We start from the raw sequence: 24,088 nt of genomic DNA, 5'->3' as shown, positions 1-24,088 counted from the left end.
TTCTGTCATGTGTTTGTATAAGGGTTGCTTGGTCTCGCCAATGTAGGGGTCACTGCATAAACAATATTGCTGACTTTGCTTCTCTGGATTTTTGTAAACCACAAAGACCCTCTCTCAACAGAGGAGGAGGTTTGTGCCCTCACCCATCATCTGCTTACAACAATGTCATCTTACCCCCAGTGGTTATCTCACTAATTAGTGCCCACTAATTAGCTGCTTTGCCACCAGGTAGGCGAATGACTGTTCACCAGCCACGCCGGGTAAAACCCTATTGTGAGCACCCGCAGGGGACACATCCTTTTGAATCCATTTGCCTCGATTCAACCTTTGCGCGAATGACCATACTCGACTGACACATCAAATCCGGTGATTCCGAGATGCTTCCGTTGTGGAGGTGATTCTAGAGCTGGATATGAGTGGATGATAAACTGGCATATTCCGTTCGGTGCCACTTACTGGTAATCAAAGGATCCATCCGGGTCTTTCTGATCAACAGAGTCCAAAGGAAGCTCTTTTTTATCTCGAACTGAAAAGAGGAAAAACGAGCATTAGTTCCAAATGGTCATTTTTAAATGACTTGTTAGGTTTGGATCACAGATACGATACAGGAAAGGAGTGAGTTGTACACGCTTCTTTTTAGTCTCTGCGCTCATTTAGTCCTTTCATTGGTTCACGTCATTGTTAGTTCAAACTGTTATTTCGTATACAACAGCACCACCTACCTGGACCACTTGCGAAACCAGTCAAACATCCTCCACCTAGACATTATAGAAACTGCAAAACATTATAGTTTCATCAGAGAAACTCTTTATTATTATGTTAATAACTGTGTACTTAATTGAGTTAATTGTAGATGTTGAAAGGGTTTTTGATAACACATGTAGAGACTATTTTTGTTCTGTAGCCTTTTATTTAGCATTTTACAGCATGTCAAGCGAGACATGCTGTAAACAAAGTACCTTGAATTCTTTTGTTAAATCTACAGTACCGTGACCTGGACGTCTGATCATCAGACACAGTCAATGGAATTGCTTGCTTTGCTGGCAATGACACGTTCTATAGAGTTGAGGTCGGGGCTTTGGAGAGGTTATTTCAGAAGCTGAATTTGCTTTATTCCTGCTTCAATCCTTTCAAACAATTTGGATGGGTGTTTGGGATCAGTGTCCTGTTGGAACATCCAATTGTGGCCAAGTTTCAGCAGTGGATCTGAGGTAACTTTGTAGGTAGTCCTCCTTCTTCATGATTCCATCCACTTTCTACAGGTTGCCAGTACCACTGGCAGTAAAACATCCTCAGAACATGACGTTCCTTGTGAGAACCATGGACTCGGACTTGGAGGTGCTTATTCTGGAACCTTCAGTACCATATACTATAAGATTTAGGTGTGTTTATGGACCAACGCTAGCCATAACCCTAACCCAGGGCCATCTGAGCTCCGTTTTAGTTTTTCCCAATTTCTGTTGTATTTTTTTCCACATCCCATTTTTTCCATTTTAATTTTTTTAATTCCGTTGTTTGCTCACTTACGTACTTCACTTATTTTACCAGCATAGAGTGCGTACTTTTGTGACAGTAGATAAAATGTCCGTTAATTAAATACAAAAATCCTTATTATTTATGAATGCAATACATCATTGGCCAGAAACGGACGTAGCTTGTCTTTTCTGATGGGACGTCAGCCTCTGCACACATCGCTACAAAATCCTCATCAAACTGAAATGCCCGTGCTTGTGGTTCAGGAAGCTGTAGTCACCATTATGCATGAAATAAACTAGTTACCGCTGTTAACGAGCTATTTTTGACAGCCCTTGTTCATACTTTTCTCAAGTTGTCTGCAAGACTTCAGTCCCCAAGTCAAGTCTCTACGGATGGACAGTAGTCGCATTTGAACATTTCAGCAAGCGTATTGAAGAATAACTGCATTCTGCTTGAACAACGTATTTTCCAGACTATAAGTCACACTTTTTGTCAAGGTTTAGCTGGTCCTGCGACTTGAATTCCGTAGCGACTTATATATGTTTTTTTTCACACTGACATCCACGAGAGGGCGCTCTCGGCTTGTGTGCCAGTATCTGCTACTCCTAGTACTCTTGTACCACTGGAAATCTACAATGTAAACATGAATACGCATATTTTAAAACCGTATATTTTTCCATGTGTTTTGGCCACAGCGTTCTCAAATGGGTGCTTGAACGACGTGCTTCCGCAAGAGGCTTGCTAACAGTGCAGTTACGACTCCATGCCCACGCAGGTGGCTCTGCAGGTTGTTTAGGCTACAGTTATCTGAATAACTACATGTTACGTTAACATACCGCCTATTCACGTCACGTTAACAGGCGCCCATTTAGCCTGATGTTCTCCATTTTATTGTTGTTACTATAACTTGTTTTCAAGATGAAATGTCTGTTTTTGGTCTGATTTTATAAAATAAAAAACTGCGACTTATAGTCCAGTGCGACTTATATATGATTTTTTCCTCCTTATTGTGCATTTTTGGCTGGTGCGACTTATAGTCTGGAAAATACGGCAGGTTACTCTGATGAATGATGAATCAACGTTAAAGTCAGACTGAACCACTGTGTACCAATGTGTAACCAGATCTTGCATACCTTCATTCTTCTTTATGGGATGTGCTATGCTAACGCGACTCAGTGTGAGGATTTACCTGGATATTTGCCTCCACGGCTCCTTTTGATGAAGCAGACTATAAGGAGGATGAGGATGATGAGGGCGATGGCGCACATCAAGCCAATGAACCAGCCCTGAGTGGCGATGTCTACCTGGTCGATGTAGGCTGGGGACATACACAAGACACACACACACACACACACACACACACACACACACACACACGGGGTGGGGTGGGAGAAGAGAGAAAAGTGAGGAACCAGAAAACCCGTTTGTTTGTTTGTTTGTTTGTTTGTTTGTTTGTTTTCCAGGACAAACCACAAATGCTCACAAAGCATTTAGAAGTTTACAGCTCAAAATAAATTCAAGATTCAAGATTCAAGAGAGTTTTACTGCTGCTAACTTACATCAACAGTGTAATCGCATTCTAAATATTATTATTGCATCATGATGTCACAATCTGTAATCAAATAAAGCGGAATCCTTTAGAATGTTGATTCATGTCGACTTTACAACTAAAACCACAAACTAATAACGAGCGCATGAAGCAACCAGATGTTTTGAAATACATTCCACTTGTACCAGTCCCACAAAAATGCTACTTATACAGCATATCCACTGTAAAAAGTTGTTCTGCAAAAGCAAATAACACGAGTGTAACAATAAAAACAAACAATAGAAGACCTCTTCACGCTTGCAACCAGCGTCACACATCTGTCCGGGACTCCGACTCCAGCAGGCCAGGTGTGGTCTCACCTGCTTTGGTATTAAAGGTGACAGTGTCGCTGATGACGCTGCTGTGTTCATGGGAGTAAACCCTCAGATGGTACATGGCGCCTGCCATCAAATCTGCCACCGTAATGGGGGGCTGTTGTGTCACCTGTTCAATTTTTGTCTTGTCGCCTTTGAGACACAAGAAAGGGCCGTTCATACTCAGGGTAACACCTCCTACTGCAAGGTAGGCGTCCAAATTACGACATGATTTGGGCCACATTGGGGAAAAGAAAAAAATCAAGATTTTGAGAATAAAGTCGTAAATTTAGGAGAAAAAAAGTTGTAATATTACGAGAATAAAGTCATAAATTGACGAGGAAAGAAGTTGTGAATTCACATGAATAAAGTCGTAAATCTTGGAGAAAAAAATTCATAATATTACGAGAATAAATTAGTAAATTTACGAGAAAAGAAGTTGTAAATTTACATGAATAAAGTCATAACTCTTGGAGGAAAAAAAGTCGTAAACTTATGAGAATAAAGTCATACATTTCCAAGAAAAGAAGTTGTAAATTTACATGAATAAAGTCGTCAATCTTGGAGAGAAAAAAAGAAGTCGGAATATTACAAGAACGAAATCGTAAACTTACAAGAAAAAAAGTCGTAAACTTATGAGAGGAAAGAAGTCGTAATACTACGAGAATAAAGTCGTAAATTTACGAGGTTAAAGTCGTAATGTTACGTGTCATGGTGTCATACGTGTCACGGGGAAAATAGAGCGTAGCTCCTCAGGAAGGAAGGAAACGTTCCTCTTGCTTCAGGCAAGCTTTTATTTATAACGTTGCAGCAAAACTGAGCAGTTTGCCAATGCCCAAGACCAACGGTCACATAAGTCCTCGCTTTTCATAGCTGTCTCAGGCACTGCCTGTAGCATAAACATTTCAATTTATGACTTTCTTCGCGTAAAATTACGACTTTTTTTCTCGTAAATTTACAACATTTTTCTCAAAATCTCACATTGTTATATATTTTTTAATGTGGCCCTAATACTCCGTCGTACCAAATAGCCAAGCAACACTCATTTTTACTATTTTCATGAGACAATCATCATCATTCAGGTTGACTTCCCATAGTGATCTGATTTTCTTCAAGCATCGTATCGTTGCAGCTGTCCAAAAGTTGACTTTACTTTGCAGACCAAATCATAAGAGGGCAAGGAAATGGAGCTGGTGTTCATCAACGCAAAACCACTAAAACATGGAAGTAGAAGGAGTCCAAGGCACCTCCTCACGATGATTCCAGCAGAGTGCATTGGAAAAAGCAAAGCACTGTTTGCCACATTCGCAAGCCCTCGTTTGTCTGAAGGGAAAAGTGTTTTTCCAATGGAAGCATGTGAGCACTGAGTAGGCAGTGAACGCAGCATGCATCATGCTTTCCAACACTATTCCTTCAGTCAAACGCACACGGGAGAACACATGCCGTTATTCCCCTCTACCTCAAATATCAACGAGCGACACTGCTTCCTGCCACCCAAGGCCAAGTCTCATCGATTGATACGCCTTTGTGATATCACACACCAATTGTATCGTATCTTCTATTCTTGGTCAAACTGAAGTAGAATGAGCTCGTTTTCAGGAAGCTACATATTTTTATATCGGGGCCAGTGATATTTTGAATTTTGAATTGCACTGCTGATTTCTGCATTTTAGCTGTAGTTTTTTATTTTTATTTTTCAAATATTTCAACTTTTTTCTGAAAAACATCTTTCTACATTTTCTTCTTGTAATAATAGGACTTTTATTTTATTTACATTTTGACTTTATTCCCATCATTTTGTAACTTTTTCCCCAACCTAATTTTCCAAAAATTACAACTTTATTTTGTTTTGTTTCTGATAATATTACAAAATAAAAAAAACATTTTGCTTTAATATTTCAATGTTATGCTACTAATATGACCTTTTTCCCTCATACTATTATAATATTCATATAATATTTCATTTCTGATTTCCCCCCCAACTATTTCAACTTTCTTCTTGTAATTATGACTTTATGTCCAGAATATTTTGATTTTAGTCTTGTAACATTATAACTATTTCTACAACCCAAATTTTCAAAAATCACGACTTTATTCATTGTTTTTTTTTTTCATAAATTACGACAAAAACAACTTTAATATTTCAACTTTGTGTTACTAAAATAACGTTACTTTCCCTCATATTACGACATTATTCTTGCAAAATTACTTTTTTTTTCCACATTAGATTCCAACTTTTTCCAGTTAATATTTTGACTTTATTGTTGTAAAATTATTGCTGATTTCCCCCTTTTTGCTGATTTTTATTTAATTGTTAAAGTTCTCTTGTTAAATTCTATTTTTAGAATGTACCATGGGCCGCAAATGGCCTCTGGTCTGCACTTTGGCCACCTTTGTATAAAAAAAAAAAAAATACACAAAAGTCCCCTTTAGTCACACAAAGGAAGGCAAAGACGGCCGGAGGCACAGTAGAATGGTTGGCAATACAACGTGTAGTGTGGACCACTCCCTGTCAATACTTTTAGATATGACCTTGGAGTGGCGGTGAGGTCGGGTGGTTCAGGTCTTTTCCATCCCCCCACCCCCCCTTTCTTTCATGCCGAATCAAAGCTCAAAGATTGAAATGATGTGCTGCAAGTGCAAGGCTATCCAATCCCAGCGAAGAAGGCTGATGTGTTCTGCAAGAGCAGACTGAAAACGTGCATGACAAAACAAGAAAAAGCCAAAATCAGTTGTGCAATTAAGGACTGGCAGAAAGACAAAGGTTCAGAAGGATTAGAGAAATGGCGCCAAGCTGCTTATTTGCTCTGCTGAATCATCCAAAAACCATAAACATGATGATGGTGCACCGTGAAGAGGTTAGTAGCAACAGGATGAACGTAGAAAGTGACAGGTAGAGAGATGGGAGAATTCACCAGAGAAACACATGCATACAGGCTGCGGCATTTGAGGTCGTCTGCTGTTTCCACATCGTACGGATGAAGTCACGTTCTTAAATGATGAGGATTGGATGAACAAAGAACAATTAAACAACTATCATTGCATAACTGCTGGATATTTTCTGTGCTCCAAATGAGAAATACATTCACTACTGACGAGGGATGTCCCCATCCACATTTTTGGCTTCCGATCCGATCCCTTTTTTTTTTTTTAGTCTTGCCAACCCGATCCGATCCGATCCGGTACCGATCCTTTAAGCTTTTGTTACAAACATGAATTTGTGGAATTGAATATGGTCATGAAAATAACTCCTCAAAGCATTAAAAATAATGCAATTATTTCCTTTTTTGTTACACAGCATCACCAGCAATATTGTTTGGCTTTCGTAACAAACCTCTGTGAGTCAGGTCCCTAATCCAATGAAAGATCCATCCAATAAAAAAGGTCCATCCAATAAAGGATAAAATTAGAAAAAATGGCTGTGCAAAATCCTTTTAAGGTAGAATTAATCCTTTGTCATGGTTATAGATCAATCTGTGGTCTTATTTAGAATATATGACATTTTTAAACAAACTCTCTTCAGTGCAATAGTAATTTATTGACGGTCCCTAGTATAAACAACCAGCGGTTAGAGCGCCACTTCCCTTGCGAGCAATGGCGGAGCCAGACATTTTTCATTGGGGTGGCCCAGGTGAGGCCATTACTCACATAGGGGCGGCAATACGTTGATACCTGAAATGTTTAGTGACCAGTGGGGTGGCTGGAGAGTGACCAAGGGTGGCCACGTAGCTCCACCACTGTGTGCCAGCGCCCCGCACCATGACACAGCAGTCCGGGCACAGTGAGGGGGAATTACCGCTGTAGCTACGGAGCCGTATGTCCGACGTCCAACGTGAAACTAACCTTACCACGGTACACTGCGGACATGTTGCGTTGCGTTTTCTTCTTCTTGCGAGTGGCGGGGGTCGACTGGCAACCAGCTCTGAGGCGCTTCACCGCACCTACCATGTTGGACTGTGGTTCAGATTTCCGAAAGTGATACGGCAACCGGATCGGCCTGATGTCGTGGCGGAAGCCGATTTGATCCACTCTTCAAAATACAGCGGATCGGCAGCCCATCCCGATCCTGAAGATCGGATGGGGACATCCCTACTACTTACAGAATGCTCTTACGCTGGACTCCTAATTGCAACTGATCATTGTCAACTTATTGTCTGCCATGTTTGGGGTCTTAGCCCACAGCCCTCAATTTCTGATATATGACAGTATCCTGTATACTGTAGTATGTGTATACTATACTGTTATTTAGATATGTATATTACATACAGTCAAACCTCGGTTCTGGAACGCCCCAGTTCTTGGTTTGCGTAGTTCGTTTGCCTCGTACTTTATCATTACGCCGAATCTCGCACCCACACGAAGCATCCTACGCATTGCTGACTCACTGCCCTTGCATTTTTTTAAATCGAGTACGGCTGCTAGATAACCCACCACGGGGCCAAAGAAAGATGCCTCGCCAAGACGGAGTCTCCAATAAAGGTAAAAATGATGTTAAATGTTCATTTATCTATTGCTTTCTGCATGTAAAACTAGCATTCTTCTCTATAAAATGTGTTGTTTGTTCATATTTTGGGTGTGGAACAGATTGACTGTATTCACATTACTTCCAATGGAAAAAAATGCTTTGGTTTTTGTACATTTTGGTTTTTGTCTGACCTTTTTGGAACTAATACCTAACGAAAATCGAGGTACCACTGTATATAGCATGAATATACATATCTGAATAAGTCAATAAGGCCATGCGTGCATTCAGTATGGTTTTCAATATCAATGAATTCATACTCATTTGAAGTGTTTTTTTGCTTGTCCTTGTGAATAAGCAAACTCTCCACTGTCTATTTGTTCCTTATACAGCATATAATATATTGATTTATGGAAGGACAATATTTACAATAGTACTTCCATGTTTTTGTCCTCCTTATGCTTTTACATCAAATGGTGCCAGCTTGCTAAGCTTGGAATGAGGTGTATCGTAATGAATATGCTGTTTTCTGATGCTATCCCTCCTGTACTGAGCCCTCATGTTCACCTTTGTGGTAGAAAATGGGTTTGATCTGGCTTCTTACTGTCCAGTGTGAACTCTAGCACAAACTTGCTGCTGCCGGGCGGGAAGTTGTGTCTCCAGCTGACATTAACGTAGTTACTGTTACGCTCCACCGTCAGATTCCAGATCTCTCTCCCGGGGGCCGCTGCACAACGGGAGGCAGGGGTCAAAGCAGCAAAGATCAGACAGGGCACAGTTCATGGGGACCCGACTTAGACCAGCGAGTGTTTCTACTGTAACCATCATTTCAATCAAGACTCGTCCGCTCAAAGCGAGGAGATTGATAGATTATACGTTCTAGACAAAAATACATGCAAGTAATTGTCATGTTTACTCTTAAAGGGATAGTTTGGCTTTTTGGACATGAAGTTGTATGACATCCCCATCAGCAGTGAAGTGCATCAACAGAGACTTAACCCCCCCCCAATTGGTCCTGTGAGCACAGCTCTAGTCGTGAAGAGGGTCAAGGTCAAGGTCAACTTTACTGTCCCGAAGGGGCAATTTGTTCTACGGCCAGCAGTATCACACAGACAACAAACCAACAATAAACACAAAATGAAAAACAAAAACAGTCAGTACAAACAGTCATTCAGCGGAACAGCGGCTGCCGCAACCAAAGAATTCCTCATCCTATTGGTCCCACATTTAGGAACATCGTATCATGCAGGGGGTGACTGGCATCATCAAGGACTGATTGAGCCTTTCCAGAGTCACAGTTAAGTCATTAAGTGTGCTGCACATGTTAGTGAAGCCCCGCAACGTGTTCCTGTTGAGAGGGCGAGCAGCCCGAGCCAGCTGATAAAAGAAAAAGTCCGAACTGATTCAATACACACTTTCATAAAAGCGTTAACCACTTTGAAAATGCAAAGCTTACGATAAAAATACATCCTCTGATGAGCTTTCTTACAAATCGAATGTTAACCTGTGGGCCAGAACCGTTCCCAGATATTTGTACCGCTGAACCACCTCAGCAGCCTGCTTATCAATGACAACAGGTGAGAAGATCTACAAACACCTACAATGATCTCCTTGGGTTGTGACACGTTCACATTTAAGTTTGACGTGCGACACCGGTCCATAAACGCAACACCACAGGGCCATGATCACAAGCACAGGGTCATCTGCCAGTTTGAGGATATGCAGCCCAGGGGTATGGAGTTTGGCACTAATAAAAGAGGGCAGAGGACACACCCTTCTGGCGACCCAGTGGAAGATAAAAGAACATCTGATAAAACACTGTTTACTCTCACACGCTGGCGACCTCCCAGATCAAAAGTCCTCCAACCACCCGTGGTTACGTAGCAGCTGGGGTCATGTAAGTAGCGAGTTTGGCTTCTCACAACAATATGAGGCATTTTTGTGATGCAAATGTACACACACAAACGTACAATACACGTATTGTCGTGAGAAGCCAAACTCGCTACTTACATGACCCAGCAACGAAACGGAACTGCATTCCTCATCACGGATCTCCGACCAGAAGCGGACTCACGGGACCAACTGGGAGTCACTGCGGATGCATCACACTGCTGGTGGGGGTGTCGTACAACTTCATGTCAAAAAAGCCCAACTATCCCTTTAAGTACTTGCAGAGCTGCCGGTTATACTGTATGAGTGTTGTACAAGTTTAAATGAGGACATGATGACATTGCTGTTCACATACGTGAGCGTGCAGTTCACTTCAGATGTCTGCAGTGGAACCTCTGAGGCCGAGCGTCACTGAGGTCGTACAATTCAAACGTCTGCCTCGTGGCCTCATGGCCTCACGTTAACATAGAGCGTTCTGTTCTTCTTGGCTTTTTCTGGCTTATTTGCAATGATGTGAGAAGAATATACACAGGAAGTTAACGTGAAGTAAAAAAACAAAACAGACTCATTCAACGTAGTAAGACTCCAGTATGACTCGCTGTCAAAGTTCAAGTCAACGCTTTTATTGTTTTGACCTTTTGCTGCCAACACAGTTGGGGTTGCTTTACTCATTCAATACCAAAGACGTATTTATACGTTTTTATAAACCCCAATGCCCGATCCCAACAATGTAGTTATACGTCTTTTACGTTTTTTTACAGGAGGCAAAAACAGGTGATGACGCAATCCTCCACTAATGCATTTCACTTCAGAGCACTTTTGAGCCATAAAAACGGCCACAAGGTGGCAGAAGTGCATTTGATAAGAACTCGGCAGAGATCAAGTGAACGGAAAATCACACAGGACAGGAAGGAGGAAGCGAGAGAGCGTGGAGGAGTGTAGCGGGTGTAAGGTTGCGCATTGTAGGGAAATTTTAACACATAGTTGAGTTCCCAATGTGAAAGTTGTAAACAGTTTGTGGTGTTATATTTAAATAAATAAATAAAATAAATAGTTATTTTTTTGTAAAACAACGCCTTTTTGTGTTATGTTGGTATAGTTGTTTAGCTATTTTACCTGTTACAAAAGCAAAAATTATTGGTGTCAAAGTGAAAGTTATGCTTGAAATGTATCTTTTCACAAAAAGCCTGTTTTCTCCCTTTTCTAGTCAGGAACTGATATTTTCCTGAAACTTAGCCACGTTCGACTGCTGATTACTAAAGAAGGAAAAAAGGTAGAAACAAACTTGTTTTTTTCTGATGAAAGACGGGCGTCTAATCTTTCTTTTGGCAGCTTCCATGTTGATATAACCATAGAACAGATCAGTCAAAATTGTGTAAAGTGGCCGCTACTGAAGGGGTCTTTTGAAAAATGGCTGGGATTGAATGAGTTAAATTAATTGAGGGAAAAAAAAGAATAGTGGCCGGAGTGATGGAATGAAACTGTTTAAAAGGATGCCTCCCTGGGGAGGTGTTCAGGCCACGTCCGACCGGTAGGAGGCCTCAGGGAAGACAGGACACGTTGGGAAGACAGGACACGTTGGAGAGACTGTCTCTCAACTGGCCTGGGAACGCCTCGGGATCCGCCGGGCGCCGCTGGATGAAGTGGCCGGGAAGAGGGAAGTCTGGGCTCCCCTAATTAGGCTGCCACGACCCGACCTCGGTAGGTAGAGGTAGAAGATGGATGGCTGGATGGATGGATGGCGTCTGGAACTAATTAGCTGCTATAAACGAGGGACGACTGTATTTAAATGACGATTCTGTTCAACGTAAAATATAAAATGGCATTGTTTTCGGAAATCTGTATGTTCGGGCATCGCTTAAGCATCGGCATTGTTTCAAACGGACCGATTTGGCACCGGCATCAGATAATACGTCAACGATGCCCAACCCAAGTGTCCAGACCTCAAAGGTTCCACTGTATCTAAAAGCCATAAAAAGCACAAGAACATGTACCCAACACATTCTTATCAATATTCTTGTTGATGATCAGCACGGGAGGTGGGGTGGTAGTGGGCGCCTCAGTTGTAGCGATGGTAGTTGTTGATGCTGTAGTTGTTGCTGTAGTAGTAGTAGTAGTAGTAGTAGTAGTTGTAATAGTGGTAGCGGAAGGAGTAGGGGTTGTGGCGGTTGAGGTACTATTGGTTGTAGGAGCAGCAGTAGTAGGAGGAAGAGCAGCAAGAGGAGTAGAAGTAACAGTAAAAGCTGAAGACAAAGAGGCATCCGTAAGCTCAACTATAAAGGAGGAGCGGGGAGAGAACAAAGAGTTAAAGACAAGACATAAGCAACTTTACATGCAAATACATACACACTGACAATGTCTACAGAGACTAGAGCTGAAACACATACAGTAGAAATCTCCATGAATGAGGTCATGTTCGCTCAATAGCCTCTCAAAAGTGGGCAACACTGCGACCAAATGGACAAACGTTGCTATTACATGATCGCTACCTGCTATTAGGCCCATTCTTTCTATGTGCAAATGCAGAAGCCAAGCATATGTTTGGAAATGTATTATTTCCATGAATTTATTCACTGGTCTTTTACTTTCCATCTCTGGAGTTGAGATGAATATACACTCAACAAAAACACTTCTCTTTTTGCTCCCATTTTTCATGAGATCTAAAACTTTTTCCATGTACACTTTTTCTCTCAAATGTCGTTCACAAATTCATAATTCACCCACCTCAGAGGTGTGCATATCAAGATGCTGATGAGACAGCATGATTATTGCACAGGTGTGCCTTAGGGTTGGCCACAATAAAAGGCCACTCCAAAATGTGCAGTTTAAAGGAAAACTGCACTTTTTGGGGGATTTTTTACCCATCATTCACCATCCTTATATGAAACATGAACACATATTTCTTTCCCTTTTCTGTGCGTCCTAACGAGAGAAAAGGATTTAGTGTGAGCCAGCTAACAATGCACGTCATGGGAGGTACCTATTTTGACGCAAAAGACCGAACAAAAAAAACGCCAGCAGTGTTCCATTTTCATAACTGACCTGATATTAACCAAGCTACAGCGCCACACGTAGGTGTGCCCTGTGCATTACATCGTTTTCACTCAGGATGCAACTATTTACTAATCCAACTTGATCCTACGAACGTTCCCGTGTAATGATTACGGGGGCGGCCATCCATATATCAGCCAGTATCTGCTGCGACCACCATTTGCGTGAAATACCGTGTACGCCCATCCAGAGCATCCCAAGCATGCTCAATGGGTGACGTGCGGTGAATATGCTGGCCATGCAAGTACTGGGATGTTTTTAGCTTCCAGTAATTGTGTACATATCCTTGCAGCATGGGGCCGTGCATTATCATGCTGCAACATGAGGTGATGGTTGTGGACGTACGGCACAAGAATGGGCCTTGGGATCTCATCACGATATCCCTGTGCATTCAGAATGCCATCAATAAAACGCACCTGTGTTGAAGATCGAGTGTCCCATGGTGGTGATGGTGAGGTGTGGGTGCAGGTAATGGACACAGGAGCATTTTATTGATGGCATTTTGAATGCACAGAAATACCGAGCATGTTTGGGGTGCTCTGGATCGGTGTACAGTCATCCCATCGCGGTTTTCCAAAATGAATAAATGAATAAATGATCGCTGTTTCGTGGTTGACTATGCCGTATTATTAGTCAGACAATATTGAAAGACAAAAGGTGTTCCATTATTGACACATGACATTAGCTTACGTCACACTGCGCATGGAGTCCGCCACGGCATGTCATGATAGCGTGTAAAGAGGTTTTCCTCCCATTCCGTGTGGAAGTGGTAAGTTTTTGGCTTCTTTGTCCTTCTTCCCCACTCCGTTATTAATAAATTGGAGGCGAGCTAGCCATGGCGGTCTCTTGTGTCCCTGCATTGATCCCGTAGACTGTGCATTAAACAAATAATAGGAGTGTAAAGTTGACAACAGGGGTGTTATGTCATGCCTACAGCGCTCTAAAATGGTAACGATTATATTTAGAAAGCCATAAACAGGCTTTGTATGCTCTAACTACAAAAATATTCCATTTATTAAAATTAAAACCTACTTTGCGCAAATTCACTTATCACGGCCCGCTCTGGAACCAATTAACCGTGATGAACGAGGGATGACTGTATACGGTGTTTGAGGCGAATGGAGGTCACACCAGCTACTGCACATTTTCACTAATCATGCTGTCTACTCAGCATCTTGATATGCCGCACCTGTGAGGTGGATGAAACAATTCTCACTAACAGATTTTGACAGATTTGCAAAAGTTTTGTGTTTCTATTTTTGTTGAGTGTGCACTTTCATGAGATAGATGGAAAGACTTTGTCCAGCCTGCACCAAAGGTTCCAACATAAAATGTTCTCCACTCAAACATCTCTTATGATAACCCCAAAATGGCAGCATGCTTGTATCACTTCTTCCAAGCATGCTGAACATCAGTGCAAACATTAGCATGTTTGGGAGCAGATGCTACGCATTCAAGTAGCAGCTCCTCGGCATTTAGGACTGAACCAATGACCCGAATTGATGGATAAAGATGCAAAATAGAAGCAAAATGATCAAGCCAGTGAGTAAGTGAGCAAGACAAGTCATCTGCTGTCCACCATGGACCTCAAAGATTCAAACTTTCCTTCCTTTTCAAGCACACTCAACAGCAGGCGTGTAAAAGTGCTAAAATGATAGTTGGGAAACAAGCCAAACTGGTGTCAGACAAGAGGACTGCATGGTAACAGCGTCCCATCAGCCATTCATTCCAAAACACAAAGGTCAGCATAAACACCATAGCATGACTGAGCAGTGTAGCAATTGCATGTGACCAGCATTAGCGGTCGTATTCAATCCCTGATAGCAAAAGAAATATCCACAGCTTTATGGCACAGGAAGGAGAGATCAGCGGCGGCAGACCGGCAGATTGACCGTTGAGAAAAGAAAGAATAAAAACACAAACAGCAGCACAGTCCAACACAACAATTCAAAGAGAAGCAATGTCACCGACGCTGGCTGTAGCTAATGGAAACAATCAAGGGAATGAAGAAACTAATGACAAAGTCATTGACATGCTAACTGCCTTTGTTGCCAATAAGTGTGAGCGGCCCGTAAGGTAGCGTTCACATGGTGGACTGCACCGCTGCTACGTGTTGGGATAAACATGAAGTGGGATGGAGGTGGGGCGGCCACGGATCGACGTGTTTCTCCATTTCTATTACCTAGACCTGCAGCATCAGTAAAGTTTTCTGCCGACAAAAACAAGAGGAGAGAAAACAAAGAGGGGATATGGAAGATTGTGACAACAGCGTTACAATTTAGATAATACTAATTTACGCACATATCGCTCGTATTGATGTGCATGTGGCCCTCGGGTAATGCACGACTTCTGTTTTTAGACTTTTGATGTAAGTCGGATGTTATACTTAAATACGCTCCTGGGTCACTCACACGGTACACCAGGGGTGTCCAAACTTTATTACTTATATCAGTTAATAAATGATCCCTGTTTCGTGGTTGACTGCGGCCTTCAAGCAGAAGTGCATTTGAACTCGGCAGAATGGAAGGGAAAAATAACACATGACAGGAAGGAGGAAGTGAGAGAGCGTGGAGGAGTGGAGCGTGCAGAAGGTTACGTATTGTAGGCAAATTGGAACGCATGCACACGCACACACACGCACGCACGCGTGCACACACAAATGCACACATAGTTCAGTTCCAAATGTAAAGATTGTAAATAGTTCATGGTGTTATATTTGTAAATAAAATGTTATTTTGATGTAAAACAACACCTTTTTTGTGTTGTTTATACATTTGAGCTGTCACAAAAGCAAAAATATTTGTGTCAAAGTAAAAGTTATGCTTGAAATGTGTCTTTTCACAAAAAGCTGTTTTTCGCTCTTTTTTTAGTTGGGAACTGATATTTTCCTGAAACTTGCCTATGTTCTACTGCTGATTACTAAAGAACAAAAAATGGTAGAAACAAACTTTTTTTTTCTGATGAAAGACAGGAGTCTAATCTTTCTTTTGGTAGGTTCCCTTTTTAAATCGCCATATAACACAATATTCTGTGTGCCTTGAAAGATCAGTCAAATCAGTGGCCGGTACGGAAGGGCTTGTCTTTTGAAAAATGGCTGGGATTGAATGAGTTAAAGACAAAAATTTGTAATTTTTTTAAAAGTTGGAATATTGTGAGAAACAAACAAAACTGTTGCAATTATAGGAAAAAGGGGTAAAAATTATAATACTGCGCTAATAAGTTGAAATATTTGTATAAAAAAAGGAGCAAAAAAGTGTCATGTCAGTGTAGTGGAATATAATAATACGCTTTATCACTGATAACACAAAGCTGAGATGCAGGCTTTAATATAAAAAACGTCTCAGCATGTCTTCATGGGTTGGTTGAAAAAATGTAAAAGTGTCTCCTGCAACTTTTTAGTATGCGGCCCTCGTTGGAGAAAGTTTGGACACCCCTGATTTTGACAAATAATCCAAACTCTTGGCACTGCAAATCTGAAAGCTGAAGTTCGTTCAGACAATACCGCTGACAATCACTCACCCTCGTTGGCAAAGAAGGGGGACTCCTCCGCAAAGACCTCGCCTGCTCCCACCTGTGTGAGCGCTGACAGGTAGAAGTTGTAGCGAGTGGATCGGTCAGGCAGGCGCATTGTGTACTCAGTCACGTTCGGATGGAAAGTCTCGATCTGGGGACGACCCTCCCTGGATCCGTTGACTAAATACAAACAAACACACGGTGAGTGACACCAATATAGAATCAAACACTTTGAATTTACTTTTCACTTTCACAATCGAGTCAAGTTCTACAAAAATATAAAGACAGCTAAACCTGTATGGTACTTTAGCCGGTATCCTATCAGAACGCCGTTTGGTTCCAGAGGTTTGTCCCACTGCAGGTGGATGGTATCAAAGCCCCTTCGATTGATGCGGAAGAACCGAGGAGCATCTGGCACTACACATTCACAAACACACATCATCACAAAAGAAAGTGTGGTACAGGACTCCGGTACTTGCTATGCCAATTCTAAGAAGAAATGCTTTTAACATCTTAATCGGCGGTCACAACCGGTCTAACGGGCTCCTACGGCCGGTCTGCGTGCAAAAATAAAGCAAGAAACGTGCTGATTTTCAAGCTGCAGACCGGCCGCAGAGGCTCTTTGACATGTAAAAAAAAAACAAACTCTACGGGCGATTACGTTTTCTTCAAGTTGCAAGACAAACTTGAGCACTTCGTACGCCGTCTGTACGGCCAATGTGTGTCTTTCGTACATTTTGCTGGTGTCAGGTCTGCACAAACAAACAAAAATGCAGCGATTCTTGGAACGTCAAAAATTGCACAGCAAACAAAACATTGTACGTCCGGTTGTGACCTTGGTTTGACTGTAGAATGTAGGCGTTATTCCAGGTGTTATATAACATGACATTTTGCACGTAAGTAGTTCTAATCCTTCCTCACCTCCCTCCTTGGTGCTAAATTCAACTGTGTTGCTGGACGGCCCCTCGTAACGAGTATTAGCTACAACCATGAACATCTTGTACCGCGAAAAGGGAACAAGCCCACTAAGGATGGCAGATGGCTCAGCCATGGTCGTGTAGAACCCTTTGGTCTTGTTCTCCTTCCTGACCAGCAGACCTGGAACATGACTGGACTCCCGAGAGTAGTACAACTAAAAGGCAAGAGAAAGGGGGAGTGAAAAAACAAAAAGAGAGGACGTTCAATCCAGATAGTGATAAAATGATGCCAGTCTCACTCTGTACTCCTTAAATTCTCCTTGGACAGAGACCAGGTCCACAGGCTTCCAGTGGATGTGTCCTTTGGTACTGTCCACCTTTGAAATACGCAATTCAGTAGGGGCATTGGTGGGTTCTGAGGGCAAATAAAGAGTAAAATATCATTATGGGTCATTTACAGCACGGATTCTCAACTGGTGGGTCGCAGGTCCTTGTGCCTGGGCACAATAAATATGAAAAGAATCTGAGAAGGATTTTTAACCAACATAACATACCAGCACACTTCAAACCTGGTAACACTTTGAGAGGTTGGTACACCCCAAAGACAGGACGCCCCATACCCAGAAGAACAATCTGGTGTATGCTGTCCAGTGCAGTGAGCAATGCACCGATTTTTACATTGTGGAAACCAGGCCGCCACTGAGCAGGCGCGTGGCACAACATAGACGGGCTAACGCTTCAGGTCAAGACTCTGCGGTCTACCTGCACCTCAGAGAGAAAGACCACTCTTTTGAAAACACAAATGTACACATTCTGGACAGAGAAGACAGATGGTTTGAAAGTGGAGTGAAGGTTGAGAAGCCATCTCTGAACAGAGGGTGAGGTCTGCGACACCACCTTTCTCCCACATAGAATGCTGTCCTTTCATCCCTTCCTAAAAGAATCAATCATTGAGCTTCTAATGCACTCAGTTTTCATATAATTGCACGTACCAAACTCGTCAGTTTGTCCTGTATTTTATGTATCTGCGAAATCGAACGCCCAAAGAAAGCACACTACGTGCTGCTGACTGACCGTCTCAGCATTTTTTATTGAGTGCAACTGCTAAATAACCCGCCATGGGGCCAAAGAAAGTTGCAAGTGCCAGCAATCAACAATAACTTCCATCCATTCGTCATTTATAATTATTCCGCATTGTTTTCTGCATGCAAAACAATAATTACTGTCTATAAAATGTATTGTTTAGTTAATACTTATGTATATTTATTTCTTTATATTTTGGGAAAAATTGCCTCCGTTTGGGGTTGCTTTTCATCTGACTTTTTTGGAATGAATTCATAACAAAACCCAAGGTACTACTGTAGTCTCAATGACAACAACAGGAGAAAAAGGAAGGAGGTTTACAGAATATACTGTAAGTAGGCCACAGTATAAACTATCTGTTCTTATTGGTTGCACTCGGTATCAGCATTTAGCACAACCTGTTCTATATGACAACCGTTGTCAGGAAATGTGGCGAAATGCCCTCTGCATGAACAAATATTGGTCAAAAATGATGATATTTGTCAGAATCTCTCCCACTTTTGTAATATCCACTGTAGTGTACTTGTAATACTTCCCAGCAGCGCGTACTTACTGTCTTCTCCTGAGTATCCAATGACCACATTAGACTCCGGTCCTGGTCCGATATCATTTGTGGCCTGGATTTTAATCTCATAGGGCACATAGGTTTTTGTGTTGTGGACAACAACTTTGGTTCCGAGTGTCGTCACATTATTCCATTCCGCATCAGAATCCTTCTGCCTCCACCACACAATATATTTCAGGTTTGGACCGTTTTTCTCCAGGTCAAGCAGAGGCTGAAGAAACAAAGCAAAATGCATTCTGAATGGAAAGCAGATGCTCAAACGCATATAACCACGTCTTTGGTATTGAATGAGTTCATCGGGTTCGCCAAACTTTTCCAAAGTCTTTTTTAAAGCCTTTGACATCAAGTCTTCAACTATCCAAATAAATCCAATGGTTTCTGAAGCTAGAGACTGTGCTTTCCAGTCATATACGGGTCCAGGATAAGAGTAGGGCTTGATGCACAGCAGCTCAGAGAACATGAGACTTTGATACAAAGGAGAGTGGGGGTTTGTTTACAAAGCGTGAGCCTGTGTGACGGAGAGGGACAGAGAGGCAGGCTTTCTACCACGAAGGTCTGCAGGAAAGTCATATTTTATCTGACATTTGTCTGTTTCATGGTTTACCGTGTTGTTTGTTGCATTTTTGGTGTGTTTTTGCTTGATTGCAAAGCATGTGGAAGAGGGTGTCTGGGAGGTAAACAAGGACGGGCATCCTCATACTCTTGATATTCAATGTTTTATAGTTTGTAGTTCATATTGTAAATCCCATGTACATTCTGGGTGTCTTATTCAGGAAAAGCGGTCAATTCTGCTTTTTCTGTCAGGTCATGATACCCATTACACCACTTTTTAATGCAAAATAACTGCCAGATGTTTAAAGTAGTACTGAAAAAAGATTGTATAGCCCTTTTACAGCTTTGTGAGTCAAAACGTTTGCCCACCCCTGGTCTAGTAAATTCTATGTTTTAGTCTGCGTACTCACGAGATGCACTATAACTGCCTACCTTATGGCTTAGCTTACCTCCCAAATGATCTCCATGTTGTTTTTCTCAGAGCCCCAGCCTCGGAGGCCTCGAGGAATGACATCTGGAGCTTTATGGGAAACATAACAATTTTACCATCAGTAATTATACAATGTGTCCAATAATTACAACAGGAAGAGTTGGTTCATGTTGCTGCAAAACCTGCTCTTGGTGACAAATGCAGTGCTGAAGTTTTACATTAGATTTTCCAAAGAAGTGTTTCCAAACATAAAGTTACTCACCAGCGCTACTGGTTTTGTATCGTGGTGAGGGGTAGCTTGGCTCACTCTGACCCACCGTGTTAACGGCAATGACTCTGAACTGGTAGTTGACAAAGGGAGCAAGTTGCAGAATGACGGAGTTGAGGTCTCCGGGGTAGGTGGCCAAGTCTTGCCATCTGCCTGGCTCCCAGTGGTTCTCCTCAAACTGGACCAAAAACTCTGCAAAGGCACGTTACCGGCATTAGAAACACAGAATACATGAAGATAAGATCTGTTCATGTCCCAAGAACCAGATTTGGCTGCCGAAGGCTAGGTTGCCCAGGCGTCCTCCCTCGACCGCCACCCAAATCACATTGCATCACATTCATAGGGTGAGCTCGGCCATCCGGGAGGGGCTCAAAGCAGAGCCGCTGCTCCTTCACATTGAGTGAAGCCAGTTGAGGGGGCTCGGGCGTCTAGACCCTGGTGAGGTGTTCTGGGCAGGCCCAGCTGGGAGAAGGCCCTGGGGCAGACCTAGGACACACTGGAGGGATTATGTCTCACAGCTGGCTTGGGAACCCCTTGGGGTTCTCCCAGTGAGACTGGAAGAGGTAGCTGGGGACCGGGAAGCCTGGACTTCCCTACTGAGACTGCTGCCCCCGCGACCGGGACCCGGCTAAGCGGAAAACAATGGAATAGAATGGACTGGAAGATCTTTTCATGTGCAGGTACTCTGGAACCAATTACTCGCGATAAACCAGTGACGACTGTACATCCAATTTACGGGGAATATACAAGAATTTAACGTCACATTTTGAAGTTACAGTCCACTTGTTTAGGTGCATTTCGTCATTTTGCAGCAATCAAGATGGATGTTGTGTGCACAAGTGTGTGTATATATACTGCATACTGTATGTATATATATATATATATATAACCTGTAACAGGGCTTCTGTGGTCGTTTCCAGGGATCCAGGTGAGGCGAACACTGCGAGCTGCTGGATCTGACAGATCGAGATCCATTGGAGGGTCTGGGTGGCCTGAAACAAGGTTTCAGAAGGGAAAATAAATACACAAACCATACAAACACAAAATCGGTTTAGATGGACATTTTAATTCAATCTCCTATTCTAAATCCTTCTAATTCACATTCAAGTTTGAAATTACAAACAGGTTTTAAGAAAGTAAATGCATGTCCTATTCATATTCAATCATATCACATTAGAAAAAAGGCAAACATGTACAGTATATTAAAGCTGATGACAATGCAGGCAAAGCTGTGATAAAAGACAAGAAAGGAAAGCATGCAAGTTGTATGTTACCTGGAGGCAAGGCACTAGAAAGTGAGGGGTTGAGGGAGGCTTCCTCTGTAGGGGTGGGGTCAAGGACCAGGAAATGGGTATAATGGTTAGTTTGCTAGTCAACATTCACGGAGCACAATTGTTATCAACAGATGTGATTTAGTGCACAGTACATGTTAATATACTATCTATTACAGGAAGTTTGCATTGAGACAGTGACATTTGACACTTTTGCAGTGATGATTTGAACATCATGCCTGACTCCTCTCTGAAGCCCTCGTGCAACGGAGGGTTTTGAAATGTCTTCTACTGGAATCAAACTCAATCGACATCATCGCAAATGCATCAAATGTTTAAAATCACTCAAACTTCAAGTCAGTTGTACTGCTATACTTTCTACAGAGCACAAGGAACACAAATATATTACTTAATAGTCGGTGGGTCACGATAACATCCAGCTCACGAGACAAGACGATGCGCGAGATTGGGTCCACAAGAACGAGACGAGACCAGATTTTAACATTCCTTTTTGGAAAATTACAATGAAAATATATAAAAAATGGATGGATGGATAATATATGACAATATATTGCAATCTACAGTACAGATATAATTTCTACTACGTTGCAGTCTTCAGTATTCTGTGTATGCTAGCGGCCCCGCCTCCACCCACACAGACAAAGAGACTGTATGACTGATAAAAGGGCTCACTACGTTCATGCCTTTGTTCTATGGAACAAACGGGCCAAGGTGCTGAAACCAGTGCACAGAGTGAACTCTCTTCCTGCCTGTTTGGAGGCGAGAGAGGAGGAAAACAGACATGCGTGCACACGCCAATATATTGAGGGCGGCAAAATTATCGAGTTCATTTTCATGTATTGTGTGATTAACTTATTTATTATTATCGTCCAAGGCCGAGTGCCCACAAGACTGTTTTTTTCCGGAACGAGAAACAAGCTCTTGTGATGCCCCTACTTAGTAGGCTGCAAAAGTTCCAATCAGGTTAAAGCACATAGAACAGAGGTGACCAAATGGTTTCGACCTGGGTCACATACAGAAAAATTGAAGAATGCGGGGGCCACTTTGATAAATCACCTTCTCTTTAATAAACATGCTAAAAGGTGAAGATATGATAAGATATGATAATATGATAAATGATTCATTTATGAAATTCATTTATTTTCCAACTGGCCTTATTGGGGCCAATCGCAGCTGACTTTGAGTGAGAGGTGCGGTCCACCCTTGACTGATCACCAGCCAATCACAGAACACGCATACACAAACAAACACTCACAATCACACCACATGGCAGTTTATAGTACACAATTAACATAACATGCACGTTTTTGGGAGGAAAACCCACATGAGCACAGGGAGAACATGCAAACTCTTCATAGAGATTTGAGCAGGGATCTCCTAACTTTGAGGCAGCCGTGCTAACCCCTATGCCACCGTACTGCCCCAGTTTCATATATTTTAAGCAAAATCAGCATTGCTCATCGGCGACAAAGCAATTAGCCATTTTTATTGTTTTTTTAAAATATTTTTTTCCGTACTTAGGGTAGGTCTATTTCTCTCTTGTGATATTCTAATTAGAGATGTTCTGATCCACATTTTTTGGCTTCCGATTCAATCCGATTTTTTTAATAGTCTTGCCAATCCGATGCAATACTGATTCTTTTATTTATTTTTTTTTTATTATAAGCTTTTGATACAAACATTAATTTGTGGAAGTGAATATGGTTATGAAAATAACTCTTCAAAGCATTAAAAATAATGCAACCAAAGTATTGCTGAATTTACTGAATTACACAGCATGACCAACAATATTGTTTGGCTTCCGTAACAAACCTCTGTGAGTCAGGTCCCTAATCCAATAAAAGATCCAATAAAAGATCAAATTGGAAAAAATTGGCGTGCAAAATACTTTTAGGGTGGGACTAATCATTTGACATGCTTATAGGGCAATTTGTGGCATATGTAAAATGGCCATGTAATCAAAGAAAATAAGCCATTTAAGACAAGTTAACTTGTAGTGGCGGGAAGTGGGCAGGAAGCAACGTCGGGGGTTCAGACTTGACTTTTAGCTTTCTGTGGGCTATGGCCGCAACAGTAACCCAAGTTATTATACTATGTTGTTGTTATTGTTGATGGTTATTTTGTCAAGTATTATTGTGAGATCATTTAAACCTGCAATAAAAGCCGGTTGTTTAAGTCTGGCGCTTCTCACTGAACAATTACTGACACCTAGTGACCAATGTAGAATACTGCATTCACAACTTGTGGTTTTAACGGCTTATAATGTATTTGTATTTTAGTGCATTTAGCCATTTTTATTCTTGAAAATGTTTAATTTGGGGAAAAAATATGTACAATTGGCTTAAATATGCATATTTTTGACTAATAATAAGTCATAGTCAAACACACAACAATGATCGTTTATTAATGAATTAATATTTGAAAAAACACGATAGAGTGAGAGAGCGATGTTCGAACCATGATATAGCGAGGGACGACTATAGAATGAACAGTGGAACCTCGATTTTCATAAGATTGAGTTTTTGATAATAACCATTGTCAAAAATATGTCTTGGTTTTTGTCCACGGCCTCGGTTATGCCCAAACTGTGCCCAACAAAGCATCCACACTCAGTCTCAGTGAAGAATAGATTGTGGTTCTTTTAGAGTTGGGACACTATAGACAGATCCTGGCCAGGGAATCATTTA

The 24,088-nt window shown here is 41.8% G+C and overlaps 1 protein-coding gene across 19 annotated transcripts in view; it reads right to left on the bottom strand.

Annotated features, from left to right (window-relative positions):
• nfasca (neurofascin homolog (chicken) a) overlaps nucleotides 1–24,088 on the bottom strand; it is a 106,897-nt gene that overhangs the window by 8,733 nt on the left and 74,076 nt on the right. For 7 of the 19 annotated variants that reach the window (XR_008572302.1, XM_054785472.1, XM_054785470.1 and 4 more), the window contains 15 exons: nucleotides 21,384–21,428; nucleotides 21,000–21,101; nucleotides 20,104–20,301; nucleotides 19,861–19,931; nucleotides 18,848–19,070; nucleotides 17,511–17,626; nucleotides 17,216–17,426; nucleotides 16,589–16,711; nucleotides 16,301–16,474; nucleotides 14,964–14,990; nucleotides 11,725–12,003; nucleotides 8,445–8,567; nucleotides 3,385–3,531; nucleotides 2,666–2,794; nucleotides 457–526 (listed from right to left, as the gene is read on the bottom strand). Coding sequence is in view for 18 of the 19 variants with exons in the window: in XM_054785472.1 (XP_054641447.1) it covers nucleotides 457–526; nucleotides 2,666–2,794; nucleotides 3,385–3,531; nucleotides 8,445–8,567; nucleotides 11,725–12,003; nucleotides 14,964–14,990; nucleotides 16,301–16,474; nucleotides 16,589–16,711; nucleotides 17,216–17,426; nucleotides 17,511–17,626; nucleotides 18,848–19,070; nucleotides 19,861–19,931; nucleotides 20,104–20,301; nucleotides 21,000–21,101; nucleotides 21,384–21,428 (2,038 nt within the window). In the remaining variant the exon portion in view is untranslated. Of the gene's footprint in view, nucleotides 1–456; nucleotides 527–548; nucleotides 775–2,665; nucleotides 2,795–3,384; nucleotides 6,370–8,444; nucleotides 8,568–11,724; nucleotides 12,004–14,963; nucleotides 14,991–16,300; nucleotides 16,475–16,588; nucleotides 16,712–17,215; nucleotides 17,427–17,510; nucleotides 17,627–18,847; nucleotides 19,071–19,860; nucleotides 19,932–20,103; nucleotides 20,302–20,999; nucleotides 21,102–21,383; nucleotides 21,429–24,088 lie in introns of those variants that run through there. The other 12 variants (XM_054785487.1, XM_054785488.1, XM_054785477.1 and 9 more) reach the window with 11 other exon arrangements.

This window comes from Dunckerocampus dactyliophorus, chromosome 8 (genome assembly GCF_027744805.1).
Source record: "Dunckerocampus dactyliophorus isolate RoL2022-P2 chromosome 8, RoL_Ddac_1.1, whole genome shotgun sequence".
Lineage (NCBI taxonomy): Eukaryota > Metazoa > Chordata > Actinopteri > Syngnathiformes > Syngnathidae > Dunckerocampus > Dunckerocampus dactyliophorus.
The sequence above is the reverse complement of the archived record's forward strand: the minus strand, read 5'-3'. Positions and strand labels throughout refer to the sequence as shown.